Below are 18,088 nucleotides of genomic sequence, written 5' to 3'. Positions count from 1 at the left end.
TTAACATTTACATGTACTTAGATTTGTCTAAGTAGAACATACTGTCACAGCCAGAGTATGTCTTTGTAGTGTAGTTTTATTATTGTCAATTGTAATGTTGGTACACTTGGAAGAAGTTCAATTCACAATTGTTCATACCCAAAGGCGCGAAGATAAATGACAACAAGAATAAAAGACTGCTACTGTCAAGATGGTTGGCAGTAGTGCTACACAAGGCAGACAGTTGCAAGGTCATCACAGCAAGTTTGCATCTGACAACAACATTGGCTGAAGCTCCGCAGATAGCAAGTTTCCGGTCGCATGACAGCAGAACACTGGCGTTCCTACCCAAAGCGTATTCAGGAAGCCACTGTCATCTCAATCATTGTTTGACAGCAAGTTCTGATGTCTCTATGTCACTGTCGCTGGAGATCTTGGATTAGATTTGATTCCACATCAAGTCAATCCTGTGGCAGATAAAGATGTTCAACTTTAGGAAAGCTGCAGAAAAGATGTTTTGTAGCAGACCTACCAAGTCTACAACTTGAAGCTCAAGAATACACAAAGTCGTGGATAGCTATTTGGAAAGGAGAAAGTCACTATTCATTCTCTTCTGTTGTACTCAAAATAGTATGTTCCTAGGTTGTTTTTCTTACATTGTAACAACTGTTGGTTAGCATTTTAGGAATGTCTCATGGACTGTAATCTGTAAAGTAGCTGCAAAAGCAAAAGTTTACTTTATAGATTTGCAGAACGCGTGGTGCCTAAGTTTGGTTAAACTCTGATATAAGTATTAGAACCGGGGGCTAGGATTCTGACGTCACCACACAAAAACCATTTTTAAAACACTTGGAAAACCTGTATTTTTTTTTAAAAGATAATGAAATCAAAGAATTTAAAACCTGAAATTCAAAACTTGAAAGCCATGATAAAAGATTTGAAAGAGAACATTTTAACCCCCAAAGACAACAGGATCGCATCCAGGTTACAACATTGAAATTAAAATCAACCACTAATTACAACACAACTTCTCTTACCAAATCAGATCATCATCGATAAGAAGAATCACTATCAATCTATCCCAGCTATCACTTACATCTGAATCCCAATAGCACAACTCTAGCTAGCACCAACCTTATCAATCTTCCTGCACACTTCTCGACCACTGGATTCTTAACACCTCTGACTCCTCGCCTAGCCTTAGCCTTAATCGCAATCATAGTTTAGCCATTCATCTTTAATCCTTTCTGAAATAGTTAAAAGAGAATAGCAAGAGTGAGCAACAATGCTCAGCAAGTAATAATAACAATGAAATTCTGAACAATATAGAAGGAATTCACAAGCTCAAGATACTTTAATAAAAGATTCGATGTAAATTCATAAGATCAGGGTATTGTATAAAATGATTCACAATACCTTGTAGCAATGGAAAACTGAGGAATTCAATCATTCATAAGAATTATTGAATTGGACTACCACATTTTTAATTAAAACCAAGGTTAGGCTGCTGATCAGTCATGCCTAACCCCGAGCAGGCCCCGCCATGCTCTATCACTGGATCCAAGGCACTCATTGGCCTAACATGACCACTCATCTGGTCCACATATTTTTGTGTAAAAACAATAATCCAATTTTATAATTCAATTCAACAGGTCAGTAAATCAATAGAACAGTATCACAATCAATATCAATAACCGAATAACTTCGAATCAAACTTGACAATCAACTTTTTATAAACCAGAGTCCATCCTTCCATAAATCATAGTTCAGGAAATCCTTAACTATTCAGTATCCTCCATTATCGGCTAAGCAACTGAATTTAGCCTGCTAAACCAGCATGACAATGACGGGTTGAATAATCAAGAAGATCCCAAGTCATTCTAGGTTCTAACCATCACTGATTAACACATGCTTCAATGACAATCTGAACTTCGAATTAATTTGTAAAACTAGAATTATTTGAATTTTTGAGGATTAGAAAAGGATGGATAAAATATTTACACTTTCAAATATGAAAAAAAAGAGGAACAAATATTTGCGATACATACGAAAAGAATGGATCAGAATAATTGCAAGATATCCAAAAGATGGGTATAGGATACTTGCCTTAAATCTGACTCCCAACTCACAGCTCAATCTCATCTTTCCACTTTCACAATCTATGCATATCATAATCTCTATACCATCTCTGGCTATACTCTATTCGTAATCTAGCTTCGCTTCCTCGATTCGTGCCTTATTCGCTTTGCAATACCACTTGACTTTCTGAACGTCTTCGAGCGTACACGTCTCGTCCAAATCCTTTATGAGAATAAAATAATACCATAATCACTAAACAATCTCTCCGCATACATATCACGTATATCGATACCCACTTATCTATCCCATTAAACATATCAGATAACACTTAATACATACTCATGCTTTGACTCTATCATATAGTCAAGTCATATTCCACATAACATATTACCAATTAGTAATCATATAAATCCTGTCGAAAATCCGACACCGTCTCGTCTATCTATAGGACTATCCACCTGTTATCCTATTCTGTCCAACAACCAATCAATCAATTCCAATCCTTATCATCCATATATCCTTATCCAATCAGTCATACAAATCATTTATCATGAATTAGCACGTATATCACGTAATCATCAATTTATCGCAAATAATTCACATATAATCACATATTGCATATTACATAACATATAATCACCTTCTAGATTCGATCATATTATCTTGCCATATTAACATAGACTCTACGAGCTTTCATCTCTCTTTCGTTTCATCTAAATCTGACTTACGGATCAAAAGTTATGCTCTAAACAGTTTTCTAACTCTTCTATCGGCACATAACACATCAAATAGATAGCAGACCACATATTTCATATAATGTCTCCCATCCCGATTGATGTCAAATTAAGTATTGGGTTAAAAATGATTTTTCGAGAATTTTCTGGAGATTTTTAAACATTTTTCGGAATTCAAACAGATAAAAGAATCTATTTTCGGATAAATAACCAAGTCCCAAATACTTGAAATTGGACTTCAAATCATTCATAAACAATTATCGAGCCTTGAAAATAATTTGAAAAATATTTTAAAGATCGAAACTATTTTTCGGAATTTTTAAATCAAAAAGGATTAATTAAATCCAATTAATTAATCAATTAAAATCAATTAATAAATAATTAAATAATTAATCAATTAATATTTAAATTAATTGACCAATTATAATAATTATTTACTAATTAAAATTAATTAATAAACTAATTTAGATTTATTTCTGAACAAAGAAATAATTAAAAACTATATTTGGAATTAAAATAAATAATTAAAATATATTTTTTGAAAAATAAAAGAAAAGGTTTTAACTGTAAAGTTTTAAAAACTTTCACGAAGGTTAAAACTGTAAGTTTTAGAAAGTTTAATATAACATGTGTAAGTTCTAAAACTTCGGTGACATAAAGTCACCATCTCCAAAACTCTAGGGATCAAACCGCAATTTCTTGCCGGCGACCCCCTGCCTCGCCGGAACCGGCTTTCTTGGCCTCCAACACCCACCATAATCTCCAGAAATAATCTATGCTTAACCAGGAACATGTATATTACATCATATCTAGCAGTTTAATCCGGGTTTTGCCAGAAATTCAATCGAAAAACTCGCCGACGTCGAGTTCTTCAAGAACTCCGGCGAGCTTATTCCGTACTCCTCCACACAAATCGGTCACTGAAAACGATTCCCCACGACACGACAAACCTATTGGTATACTCCGATTCTGCCCAAGTATTACAGATTAGAAAAACGAAATTTTCAATTAAAAAGCTTCAAAAACCTCCAAGAACACGAAGAATAACAAATTCTGATAATCAAACCAACTTTTCTATATGATGCCGAACTCGAAATTCAACATATAACATACCAAAACGATGAGAAAAACACGTACTACAACATGGAATCATCAAATCAATCAAACAATATCATTTACGAAAATTCATCATTTAAAATTAAATAATTCGAATTTTATAAAACTAATAAGAATTTACCCGTGAAATCTGCACTGTTATGGATGATTATAACGGATTCTACGCGTCAAGAGCTTCGATTTGACTATTCATACGCCTCCATCGGATTCCAATAACACCTCTAAATCCTCGTTTGATTACGAAGAACACGAAGAACGCAGTTCGGTTTCTCTCGGTATTCGTGAAAAGAAACTGGTGAAATGATTTTACGGGTGAAAATAAGCTACAGAAAAGTCTATTTATATTTACGAACAATTGGTACCCTTTTGGATCGTTTATGACATGAAAATACGATATTTAATAGCTTTATATTAATAACTAGTATTCTTGCCCGCTATGCTTGGCAATTTTTATTTTTATATAATAAAATGTTTGAAGACATAATATTATTGTTAAATATTTTATTTATAACGAAAATGACATAAAATTATTGTTCCTTTCTTTTTCTCCCAAAATATACAAACATGGCATAATTAAAAAATGCATTTTTTGAGTCATAAATTTATTGTTCTTTAGATGTATGGTGTTTGTTTATTTGAAGTTGCATTTTGTCCATGTTAAATGTTTTAATGATTGAGTTTATTAAATAAAAAAGGTATTCTTATGAGAATATAAAACAGGACATGAATAATTTTAAATATTAAATTAATAAAATATAAAATAGGACATGAATAATTTTAAATATTAAATGAATAAAATAATTTTAATTTTTATGCATTTGTCCATAAATTTTAAATGTTTGAAAACAAAAATGGAAGATGAATAAAATATATTTTTGTAAAAGAGGTCAGTATTACATTAAAATTTGAATATAATTTTTTATTAAATCAAAAAGAAATACTCCCTCCGTCTCTTTTTAGTTGTCACATTTGGTTTTGTACCGGTCAAATTGATTAAAGTTTGACTAAAATTTATTAATATTTTATCAATTGATAAAATAGAAAAAATCTATCACCGGAAACAACTTTTAATCTACTTTAAGATGTAATTTTTAATTTTAAAAATAATGAAAGGGTAACTTATAGTCTTTGGTCAAAAATTAGTCAATTTGACAAATAAAAATAGAAATATGACAGCTAAAAAAGGACAGAGAGAGTATCAATTATGAGAAAATATCATGACGAATGTTTAATATGTTTCATAAGTAGTACATAATTTGAATAAAATAAAAATATTACGATCACGCATCTAAGAGCATCTGGAGCAGATTAGCTATATGATGTCCTAAGCTAAAATTTTAAAGAATATGGACAAAAATTCACTTCAGCAGATTCCCTACTCATTCCATAAACTTTAAGATCCATTTTTCATTCCTCATAAATAGGTAATCCCTAACTGATTCCTCATTTGTTTTTTAATGATTAAATATTCAACTCTTACTTTTTGCACACTCTTTCCCACACTTTTCCATTATCTTTTTGTTAAAAAAATTTGAATTTAATACTATAATAATAATAGAGAACACAAATAAGGATCATTGTTGGAGTTGTCAATTAATATAGAATCCCTATTTTTTAGAATTTGAATTGTTTATCATATATTTAGGAAATCTATTTAGGACACTGCTGGAGATGCGGTCTCAGACAATTTAACCCTAATTTATTGGCCATTTTTAAAAAGAGCCGAGTAAAGTGTCGTAACATTTAAGTCCGGTATCGTTATGAGGATGTTTGGTAATGCTTAAAATAAGCACTTTCGGGCTTCTTTTGACACTTTAAGCTGCTTCTACTTTTTACGTAGTGTTTGGCAAAAGAAGAAGAAGTGCTTCTTTTGAGTTTTTTAAGCCAGAAGCTGGTAGTTAGAAATGCTAGCTTTTTTTGAGCTTTTTTAAGTATCTGTATTTTATTTGAAGTTTTTAAAATTTCAATATGTAATAAACTTAATTTATTAATAAAGTCCCTTTTATTTTATTAATTTGATTTTTTTATGAATTTATAAATTTAAATTACCAAAAACTCAATTAAATTATGAATAAAAGTTATCCAAACACTTTTAATAACAAATAACTGAAGTTCACTTATCACTTATAATCCAATTCTTAGCTTTAAACAATAAATCACTTCTTTTGAATTAAGCTAAACGGTCCCTGTATAACTGTAAGAGGCAGCACAACATAAGAAAAACTGTGCAATTCCCCTTTGGTCACATTCTTATCATTACGCCTCTTTCCACATGATTGCATGACACTTGCTACACTCAACAATATGAAGTCCCAGGCTATAATATTCGGTTAGATCTACATCCAAAAACGTTAAAATTTGTACTCTCACAAATAGGATGCTCTTTCCGTCCCCGTGAGTAGTATACATATGAGGAGTGGCACGGAAGTTAAAAAAAACGTAATTTGGTGATGAAAAGTAAGAAAAATAGGTGAAGTGATGGGACCGATTAATATTTAATGTGTAAAATGACTGTAGTGTGAGTAAAGTAGTGGGACCTACTAATATTTAAGGTATAAAGTGGGTGTAGTGGAAGAAAGTAGTGGGTGTAGTTAAGTTTTTATATTATAAAAACTTACTATATTTGGTATATGTATAATTGATGGGACGGCTCAAAAAAGAAACCGTATACAGTTCAATGAAAAGATTTGCTAAGTGACCTAGTTTGGTTTTGCATTGTAAAACATGTGTGCTAACCTTTGGCAGATATTTTCATTCTTTCTTCGTACCAACGTTTGGGTTTGCCCGCTGAGCATGATTTGTTTATGATATTTCATTTTTTAAAAAAATAATTGTATATTTATAAAATTAATCTATTAATTTATTAAGAAGCTGATTTAGAATAATTTATAGAAATCTTAACTGATTTAATTTTTATACTATTAAAAACACTTACACACACATATATTATATCTAAGTTATTTTATTAATATTTATTTGTATGTTAAATTTTTTTTTGATAAACCTATTCTCAATGAATAGGAAATTAAAATTTCATTACTATGTTACACTTGTTATTGGATTCATTGTAATGGGGGTTAGAATTTGTTAGGGAAAAGATAAACTTTTCTCGAAGCATACTTAGGAGTCTCAAATTGTCAAATATTATCATATATTAATATAGAGTTAATGACACTTTGTAACCCCTAAGTTTGCTCCAAATCGCAGTTTAGTACCTAAACTTTAAAACGTGTCAATATGCACCCTAAACTTAACATTCCCGTGCAAGTTGTAACCCCTAGTCACTATTCCGTTCAAATCTACCGTTAACTTTAACTGTTTGAGCGGTAACTGTGTGTATATCAGTTTCTAACAGCTACTTTACCCACTGTGACCCCTCAAAAATTATGTATTATATTTTGAAATTATTTCTGAACATACACAACGATGTAAAAAAAATTTAAAATAATTTTAAAAATATAAATTTTCAGATTCTAAATCTAGATACATATTTTTAAAATTATTTTAAATTTTTTTTACATCGTTGTGTGTGTTCAGAAATAATTTCAAAATATAATACATAATTTTTGAGGGGTCACAATGGCTAAAGTAGCTGTTAGAAACTGATATACACACAGTTACCGCTCAAACAGTTAAAGTTAACGGTAGATTTGAACGGAATAGTGACTAAGGGTTACAACTTGCACGGGAATGTTAAGTTTAGGGTGCATATTGGCACGTTTTAAAGTTTAGGTACTAAACTGCGATTTGGAGCAAACTTAGGGGTTACAAAGTGTCATTAACTCATTAATATATTAGCAGTTCTCTATACTCATATAACTTAGATTATTATGTACTTGAAATGACAGAATCTGGTATGTTCCCATTCTGTTTCTTAATGGGCAGAAAGCGGTTGTGTGTCTCAGCTTGGCCTATGTGGTTCTGAGCTTGCATTTTCTAGAGAAATGCTGCAGGAAACAAAAGAACAAAGAGGGGGAGAGTCCCCCGTGGATGAAGTTGATGAAATCATGATATCATCATCATCATCAACATGTGTGTTTTCAATATTTTTGGTACATAACCAGTTAGAAGGTATACTTGATTGAAAGGCTAGGCTGGACACCTTATTGAAAGGCTAGGCTGGACACCTTATCCTGTTTCTGCACAAAAGAGTTCATCTGGAGCAATGTCAGTAGATTTAGAAAGGATGCTTGTTTCACCAATTGACAAATGCAGGGATGGACCGTTCATTGTCATGTTCAACCGCTATAACTTAATTTACTTCAACTTGTCAAAAAAAAAAACATAATAAAAAGGAATCCAAAGGAGTATGGATTAAAACCAATACAAAAACAATATTAGTATAATGTTAGAGCGAAACATTAACTCCACTCGGATGCAATTTATTAGTACACTCATAAGAATGTAACAAAACACTTTTGACAACATTAATTAAAGTAAACAATGATTTTCAATTAAAAAATGTATTATTGTCGTCAATTTATTGTGGAATTAATTGTTTGCCGTTTCAGTTTCAAATCTTTGTTCAAGATACCATCACCACTCAGCATCTCCTCAAGAATGTCTAACCAAGCAGTGGCGCAAAAAGTGCAACAGTAACCTTATGTGTCCAACCACCAAACCAGCGGCTTTGGAATTTCCCTTGAGCTTTATTCGTTAAATCATTCGTTGTACATGCAAAATTAAAGACACGACTTCACATATGGACTTACAAAAGAATGTGCATGTGTGTTTGGGTCATGGAAACAGGGGTGTGGGGTAGAGGGTAAATCCGGAGGAGAGACTCACCACTTTTTCTAATATCATAGCCGGATGGGATGTGTCCCACGTAACTTGCAATGAGGTGAAATCTTCCACGTGAAACTCGGCCTTCTTCAATTCAAGTTATAACTATCTATGAACAAATTAAACTTATTAAACACAGTAAGACACGAACTGTTCACAATTAGGACCTGTTCAATAGCCATGGCAGGAAGCTGCATATAGAAACAATGAAATCAGTAACGCCTTCAATCATAGTTTAAACTTTGTAAAGTTCTTCTATAATTACTTGGAAAATTTCCCATGTTTCAGACCATCATATTCTAAGATACAGCCAGCAGCCCCGGTAGAAGTTGCTTTCCTTCTATCCCGGTTATTCCTTGACCTGCTCACACTACCTGACATTGTTATTCCTATTTTTCATGTATTTTTTATAGTTTAAGGTCCACCCAAATGGTTTATATATGTGACACCTTATAAAGCCAAGTAGTTTTGGATAAGTTGTTCAGTAAGGAGAGGTCAAGCCTCACTGTTAATTTACCAAATCCGCTGTGTGAAGTAGCTAATACAATCGACAAATGAATAATACTAAAACCTAACTAATCAGCATGGAAAAATGACCCTTATATAGACCAACCAAATCCAATATATACAAAAAAATTATAATCAAAAAATGGCTTACCTTAGCTATAAGAATTCTATGGAAGACATTAACAATTGAAGGGTCAACACCAACCATATCAAGGGAACATCAAGGGAAACTTTAGTATGACCATTACTTCCTATTGCACTCCCTACATAAAGCCATAATGTATATACAAATGTAAGTACATTGGAGAGAAGTTCTGGGAGACTAATTAGACAGCTAAAAATTTTGAATCTGAAACATGGAAAATATAGCCTTTTTTTATTTTTGTAAATAGATAACCTATTGGTACTACAGTACAAATCTTGGACTGGGATTAAGTACATGATTTATGGAAGGATTAGAAGGAATACTAAATTAGATAGGCAGTTTTAAGTGCCAAGGCATCAATAGATATGGAAAACAGAACCCAAAAATCATCTAGAAGAAAAGTTTACTGCGATCACCTTCAAGATTACCATTGACAAAAGCATGAAGAACATGCCCAACTGAATACTAATAACTTGATTGACCAAATAGCAACAGGGCATTCGCAAATGGCGAATCCTTTCCCGCAGTACCCATGTTGTTGTTCACGTTTCCCAGTCTACCCACATTCATTCAATCTTTCCTTAACTACCCACCTTTTGCACTGTACACTTGGAAATGTGTAGAAAACCTGGCCCACAACCTATTCTTTATATTAAACATGTTGCGCTGTACACATAAGTTCGCACAAAAATGCAACTAAGCCACTGTGGTTTAACAATTTTAATTTCATTTGGACCCGTAAGTTTTGATATATAAAGTATGGATAATTCCTTTGGCTATTTATTAACACCCTGCATTGTTTTTGTTTTATCCGCTGGTTTAGAGCCACCAAATTGGTGGGTTTTCATTTTTTTTTAAACCTCATAATATGTTAAATATCATAACAATTTCAATCATTTCATTTTTTATATATATTTTCTAATTTATGTTTCAATTTTTATATATTTATATCATTAGAAGTATTATAAATTATATATTAATAAATACTTTATAAATAATTACAATATGACCAATTTATATTTATAAATTAATAAAGTAAATAATTTAAATACTTTTTCTGAGTTATCAAATCAACTATTTACAAAATAATACATACTGTATACTATCTAACTTTTTGAAAATAATGTCTAACTTTGCAGTGCATTGTCTACTCAAATTTTAATACTGAATTGTCAATTCAACTGTTTGGCTCATTTATCAATTCAACTATTCACACTTTATGTCTTGTCAAATTTGCTAAATTTTGCAATATGAGGTGAAATATACCAAGCTGATCAGGTTTGTTTTTCTTAGCATTTTTTGAATTCATATATTTTAGTGTGTTATTACTAATTATCTTACTATATTGCAGATGGAGAATTCTATCAATGATGATATAATGAGATCGAATCTTATCTATAATTTGAGTAGAGACGATGAATTTAGTCCTTTACATGATTCATAAATTGAAACAGATTATGAGGATATTGACGATGATGGTGATTCTGATTCGACAGATACTGATAATGATGAAGAAGAGGAAGAATATGTGCCTACTGCACCATGGTTTACAGAAGAAACCACTTCTAACAAGTTTGCTAATAGTTCAGGTGCTTCTTCTAACTTAAACCCTCTTACTGATGACTTGTTTGTTGGTCAATGTTTTGTAGATAAGCAAACTGCTATAAATGCAATACAAACGAGTCATATAAGAAATTCTAGAAACTATCGTGTTTCTAAGAGCGATACAACACGATATGAGGCGAAATGTGTCGTCGACGAATGTCAATGGAAAATTCGCGTTATAAAACGAAAGGCAAGTTGTTATTTTGAAATAACAAAACTGCCTGCCGAACATACTTGTCTTTTGAGAACACTTCAACGAGATCATAAGAACCTGAGCTCAAGCTTAATCGCTAGTGTTATAAAACAGCAAGTAAGAACAAAAATTCATTCTTTCATAGTCATATTTAACACACACACACACACACCTCTTGGATTGCTACTAATTATCTCAAAAAAAATTTATTTTATATCACGGAGAGTCCATACCCATAATATCATGAATCAAATCACATCTATGTACCAATATCATGTTAGTTACAAGAAGGCATGGATTGGCAAGCAAAAGGCAATATCAGATGTGTATGGAGATTGGACAACTTCTTATTCTAAACTTCCTAGATTTTTTAGTGCTTTGATGCATTATAATCCAGGTACGGTTACATTAATTGAAGCTGATGTTCTAAATCATAACACATCAGTGTGTAAGCGTGTGTGGTGGGCATTTAAACCCATGATAGATGGGTGACAACATGCTCGACCAGTTATAAGCATTGATGGTACATTTTTAAAAGGAAGATACAATGGAAAGTTGTTGATTGCTATGGGATTTGATTCAAATAATCAACAGTACCCACTTGCTTATGCTCTAGTTAATGAAGAAACGACAATCAACTGGTCTTGGTTCTTATACCACCTTCGAATATATGTGTGTCAAAACAGAAAAGGTATATGCATAATTTCAGATCGTCATGCTGGAATTATTGAAGCAATGAAAATGGAACAAAGTTGATTCACTGGTGATATGGGTTTACACAGATTTTGTCTTTTACATGTTCGTAGCAATTTTAGTTCACATTTTCCTGGTTCTCATTTGAAGATGCTATGTTGGTTGGCTGGAAACACTTCTCAATTGAGAAAATTTGAAGCAGCTATGAACAAGATAAAAGAGCTTAATCCTGATGCTGAGAAATGGTTACGAAATATTCCATTGGAGATGTGGACTATGTCTCACGATGGAGGATATCGCTATGGTCAGGCGACTACAAATATGATTGAAAGTTTCAACGGACTCTTAAGATCAGCTCGTTTTCTTCCGGTCACGTCAATGATTGAGTATATCTATTATCGTTCATTGAAGTTGGTTGCAGAAAGGCGCACTGAAATATTGAATGACCTACAGAATAGCCATACATATTGTAAAAAATCGAGGGAGCTGTTTGAAAAAATAGAAGAGAAGGCTTCAGCCCACAAGGTTGTCCCATATAATGAACAAAGAGGGGACTTTGAGGTTATCACTGCACGTTATCGAACAACGAATGGATATTGGAAAGGTGGAAACAAACATACACTAAATTTGTTTCAAGGTTTCTGTTCTTGTGGAAAATGGGGTCGGTATTACACTCCATGTTATAGTTGCTGCTTGTTTGGTATGTAATCTCGATTGGAAGCAATACATCGAAGGTTATCACAACCTGACAATATTGTATGAAATGTGGAAGTACGAATTTCATCCAATGGCAAATCAAGCGTATTGGACGTTTCCACTAGCATACAACTGGGAGATGTATGGTACTCTTATTGCTGACGAAAATCTGAGAAAGAAGAGGAAGAAACATGGACAGAGAGGTCAAAGTCAACGTATTCGAACGGAAATGGATAACTCTCAAAAGGTTAAAACTTGTGGGAGATGCGGTCAAGAAGGTCACACAAGACGCAGTCGCCGTTGCCCACAACATGGACAATAATTTTAAGATTAATATGTTGTTGTATTTTAATTGTCAAGTTTAATTTTACCTAAAAGTTGCTATCATGTAATATTTATAATTATTGGATAATTAAGTTTAATATTGGATCTTCATTTATTTACATGTTCAAATAAATATTAGTTAATAATTTATAATTATTATGATCAATTAAGTAAAAGTAGAATAAATTTAATAAAAATAAAAAACTTAGGTACCTATATGTAAAATGTATGTGTGCAAGTTTTTTGATTCATCACTTTTGTCCCCACAACTTGTAAGTGGGGTCCATTTAACCATTTAATTAATGTGGAATATGCAAAAGGTGGGTAGTTTGGGATAAATTGAATGGGGTTGGGTAGATTGGGAAAAGGGAATGGGAAATGGGGCATTCAGGGACGGGACTCCGCAAATGGCAAATGGTGCAATTCAATACCTCTGTTTTCTGTAGATTATTACATAGTTCTTCTGTTAGTTGCAACTGAAAATTGTGAATTCCCTGAAGCTCCATAAATTGCAAATAAATTTTATACACAATCAATTCTCTAAAAGATAAATCATATCGTAGCATATAGAATGTCATAAAAATCACTTACCTTGTTTCGGGATTCTACATCAAATTCCATGCTCTCAATCTTTTCAGCCATTGCCTGGAAAGAAAAATGATCAAATTAAACTTTTAGTTCTATATTACCAACAACATTTTAAGCAGTTAAAAATAAAAAATATAATTCTCAGACTCAATCACAGGAACTAACCTTCTTTTCTGCTTCCTCCTGAGGCACATCATTATATAAATCATAACATAAGATTATCCTAAAACACATATGAATTTCTTAAAATAGTTCAATAATTAATTATAGTAGTAACAATATCAGAGGAGATCATTATACAATGGTCAAATGTATAACACACAACCTGCATAATATTAAACGAAATTAAGTTCATAAGAAAAATATATCAAATGGAAATTCAAGATCTAGAAATTCTCTGGCACATTGTAATTAACTGATAAAAGAAAATTATTAAAATATACTCACCCAAATCTAATTAAATTACTCTGAAATTATATTACATGAGTAAATATATAAAGTGGAATTGAGCAAAACCGTATAAAGCAGATTGCACAGTGGCAAAATACAGGATTTATATATGTAACAGATGTATATGTATATGTAATAGATGTATGACCATGATGCATTCCCAGCAATGGTTTCAAAGTTTCACAACCTTTTCTCCATGACAACTTGTTGTACCGGAAGAATAATAGAACTGTTAATGTCAAAAGAATTTAGAGCATCAAGGTTTAGAAATGTGATAAGTTTCTTATATGCTTCTGATTTTGTTCCTTTATGATTTAGGCAGAGATATAAATTCTTTAGAAAATCTTTATTCCCTAAAAGTGCTGGATCTCAATGCGAGTGTATTTCTGGGGAAAAAAATAACAGATGAATTAATTATAATCAAGCCTGTGGGGTGCTATGGGATACATGTGGAAGTGCAGCAAAGAGAAGAGCTCTACTAATTTAGAATCTGTAATATCAAATCACACAGACAAAACTTAAGGACAAATGTACATAGAAGATGACAGAAAAACTAAACTTGCAGATGGACATGAAATCATTGCCAGATTCTTGATTTTCGTTAATTTTCCCCCTTCGGACCTGTATCATATCACTTTCGTCCTCATTAATCATACCAAGAAGCAGCACAAACTGGCAGTAGACAAAAATGTTATAAACCAATAATTGGCAGTAGACAATAATTTTCAATAATCAATCATTGGAGGAGATGGTAGTACAATAAGAGAGATACTTCATCAGATCTCAATGATAAACAATACAATACTACTGATGCTTAGACTAAATGTATCTAGGTTTTTCTATTCTATCATGTAGCTCATGATTCTACACTAATAAACACTATTTCATAAATTTTCATAAACTGCACTAAATAAGGAGAAGATCGGAATGCAGAGTTTGTTCACTAAATAAGGAGGAAGAACGAATGCGGAGTGCAATAATTCTTTATCAATATGGACCGCAACCGAAATGAAATTCAACAAATCTAAGAAAGTATCTGTTGTTAACTAAAAGGATGAATATGCAATTCCTCTTCCTTAATCCCTGATTGATCTCCAAAATTTCAAATTATAATTTTGATGCCACCAGAATTCAAACCATTTAAGCACCATTACTCAACTTCCGAGCGATAACTTGAAACCAAATTCCAATAGAAAATATTAGTTGTAAAAACAAATGACACTTTTTAAGAGTACATGAACAAGATAGGAAATGACCAACCAGAGTAATATCACTTTCTTTATTCCATATCCCTTGAAATATAAATGAAAGCATTCTTTGTTTTATACCACTAAGGAAAGAGTTCTCTGGACTGGGCTGGTTATGATTGTCGCTCTGGCCAACATGATCCACAGGGACATGGTGCTGCCTGCTCCTGTCAGCATTCTTTGTGCCCTGCAACAAACAGTATAGTAGTAAAGAGTTATGAAATTATAATAAATCATGACAATTAATCATTTGATGTTACTAATTGTAAACAAACAGACAACTCTTACACTTCAAAGCGAAATAGGTTCTGTACTTGATGTCGTTTAATGTTTAATGAACAATTGCATGTGTTCGTTTTCTGTAATCTTACGTGTATATAATATCACCTCCACCCTTAAATAAGAGTGGCCAGAACAAAAGCGTCAATAATATATTATGATAACCATAACATCCCACTTCTAATGACTACTATAATGTCTTTAGGACTTTTCACACTTTTACTGAAACTCGTCTAAATATCTATTTGAACTTGAGGAATTAGTATTTAGTATTGATATAAAAATCAACAGGCTGGGTTCAATAAAATACATCACTAAGTTGGAGATTCAGAGATCAAATCACAATTCTAGAAGTGTTATCCATAATAAAAGTATCACAATCATTCAATCTTTTTGTAATTGTCAAACTTCATAGCCTCTTGCAAACATATATGATGTAATCTAAACTTGCAAAATAGTAAATCAGTATAAGAAACAAAAATTTATGTCAGGACTTTTATTAAACACTTGCAAAGCAACCAAATATATATGATGCTACAAAGTAAGCATGTCTATAAAATCGCAGAAAAATCATATCCATGACAAAGTTTGATGAATTAGATAACATAACAAAATAAAGGGTAATTAAACATATCTGCTCATTTCAAAAAAAAAACATATGAAGGAATTAGCGAGACAAAGATGAAAGAGCATGAAAAAGAAAATGATAAGTACCTGAGATAATTGAAGGAGATGTTCAATCTACAAATTTTAACCTATAATAAAAGGAGGAACACATTATTTTAGTAATATTACAGAATCAAAATCGAAAGAGACATGAAAAGGATATGATATAAAGAGAGAAGAAGAAAGAGAGAACAAACAGGTTAGTAAAATTAGAGAGTAAAAATGGGATAGAAAGAGAAGAGAGGAGAGTTTGAAATCGCCTCCAAGCGAACGCTGAGAAAGTCGTGAGCGGAATCCGGAGCAAATCCTGAAGGCCATCAAAGCACAAATTCAAAATTTGAAATTGGAGAGAGCGTATGAACTGATGTAAAGATAAGCAGCTGTTAAAAAGGAGAAATGGAAATATATGGTTGTGGGTGAGACACGTGTAGGTGAGAAGATGAGACCGTATAAAAATGTGATGTGGAATGGCAAAATACAGCAATAATGGAAAATGTAGAGGGACAAAGTGGACTTTTTGTACCGAAAGAGGCAACAGGATTTATATATGTAATAGAAGCGGGGTCCAATCGGTACCGGTTTTCGAGGTAATCATCAAAACGGGGCATTTTAAATCAATCATTGGTCTGCGGGTCCCACTTGCACGTATTACGATAAAAACTAATATAATAATTAAAATATCTGGCTTTCACGTGTATCGAGACAACTAGATAATTATCGGTAATTAAAATACCCCCAAAACTCCGCCGGACCGACTCCGGGTAAAACCGTACTCCGGATCGAAAAAGTCAAAACACGAAAAATGTCCGGAATATTCAAATTAGGCTAAAGGTGAGTTTTCTCGAAACTTCCGGGAAGAAAATATGCTACACCGTTACTGAGTGAACGGTTTTCAGAAAAATCAAATAGTTAACAATTGAATATAAATATACACATTTAAATCCGTAAATCCATTATAAAATCACATAGCAATCCATAAATCAATATGAAGATATCCAAATAAACTATATTTTCTCCTGAACATATAGAAATTTAAATATCTCAAATACGAATACATATAAGCAGTCAATTCAATAATTCAGATAACACCAAATTCACAAAATTATATAATAATCACCTAATAATCATAAATCACCATAAATAATTAAACGAGCAATACCACAAGTAACACTTAGTCACATACCACATATATTCACGTAATATTCATCTAGAATTTTCAAAACAATATATGAAAATCAGTTTTGAAAATACAATTATTTATCAATAACACAATAACCCGGGGTTTAATAATACCAAATTGTGAAAACTATTAAATTGGAATAAAATATTAAATCTTATTCCTCTCTTTGAAGAAAATCATTTTTATAATAATAAATACATTTAAAAATATCTGGGTCATTACAATCTACCCTCCTTATAGGGATTCCGTCCTCGGAATCAAAGAAAGAAGGATGACACATAATTTGAAAAATCCATAGTAATCCACAGAACAAGTATAATCATATAAAACTATTCACATGATCAATTCACTATTCCATTAAAGCCAACAATAATATCAACATATTAGATCTATAATAATCATAAACTAATTTTAAAAAACATGGGATATTACATTCTACCCCCTTATAAGGATTCCGTCCACGGAATCCGCGAAAAGAACTAAAACGTATCTCTTATGAGATTCCACTATACGATTCATAATAACGTATCATCATCTTCTTTGATCGGCCTTGGCATGCCTTTAATTTTAAAGAAATAGGAAAGTCAAACTTTCATGATTGTAGAATTCATTTCCCAAGAATCAATCTTTGAGGAATTTTGGAGGATCAAGATGTTTTCAAAAAAGGTCACATTGGAATACAAGAGTGACTGGGAGATCAATACGATCAAATGAACTTAATGTTGCGTGTCCATATTAGACACTACTAAAGGTTGTTAACCTTCTTGTAATCACAACACACACAAGTGATGGCATCCCATCCAACTCCTATCACACAGACAG

At 32.2% G+C, this 18,088-nt stretch overlaps 1 protein-coding gene and 1 long non-coding RNA gene across 11 annotated transcripts; both read right to left on the bottom strand.

Annotated features, from left to right (window-relative positions):
- Positions 1–8,344: 8,344 nt before the first annotated feature.
- LOC135148553 (uncharacterized) lies at positions 8,345–14,480 on the bottom strand. Of its 10 annotated transcripts, none has more exons than XM_064083911.1 (7): positions 13,610–14,480; positions 13,448–13,501; positions 13,269–13,350; positions 9,762–9,856; positions 9,352–9,463; positions 8,959–9,082; positions 8,345–8,884 (listed from the first exon to the last, which is right to left on the bottom strand). In XM_064083911.1, the coding sequence occupies exons 1-5, from the start codon at positions 13,676–13,678 to the stop codon at positions 9,452–9,454; spliced, it is 312 nt and encodes a 103-aa protein (XP_063939981.1). In that variant the 5' UTR covers positions 13,679–14,480; the 3' UTR covers positions 8,345–8,884; positions 8,959–9,082; positions 9,352–9,451. The 10 variants fall into 10 exon arrangements, 9 of the variants coding, with proteins under 9 accessions (XP_063939981.1, XP_063939983.1, XP_063939982.1 ...); XM_064083913.1 differs by having other exon boundaries at positions 8,984–9,082; XM_064083912.1 differs by having other exon boundaries at positions 8,959–9,054.
- Positions 14,481–14,489: 9 nt separating this feature from the next.
- LOC135148554 (uncharacterized) lies at positions 14,490–16,505 on the bottom strand. The gene is made up of 4 exons (XR_010286634.1): positions 16,347–16,505; positions 16,135–16,175; positions 15,223–15,328; positions 14,490–14,515 (listed from the first exon to the last, which is right to left on the bottom strand). It is a non-coding gene; the product is annotated as an uncharacterized LOC135148554 (long non-coding RNA).
- Between the last annotated feature and the right edge of the window lie 1,583 nt (positions 16,506–18,088).

The sequence above is a fragment of the Daucus carota genome, chromosome 8, assembly GCF_001625215.2.
Source record: "Daucus carota subsp. sativus chromosome 8, DH1 v3.0, whole genome shotgun sequence".
NCBI lineage: Eukaryota > Viridiplantae > Streptophyta > Magnoliopsida > Apiales > Apiaceae > Daucus > Daucus carota.
This window is presented reverse-complemented; position numbering and strand designations above follow the sequence as displayed.

Coding starts and splice junctions, on each gene's coding strand:
- LOC135148553 (XM_064083909.1), bottom strand. CDS start 13,678: ATGTGTTTTAGGATAATCTTATGTTATGATTTATATAATGATGTGCCT. Junction 13,502..13,609: donor AGGAGGAAGCAGAAAAGAAG/GTTAGTTCCTGT, acceptor TTTTCTTTCCAG/GCAATGGCTGAAAAGATTGA. Junction 9,857..13,268: donor GGTATTGAATTGCACCATTT/GCCATTTGCGGA, acceptor GGGAAAGGATTC/GCCATTTGCGAATGCCCTGT.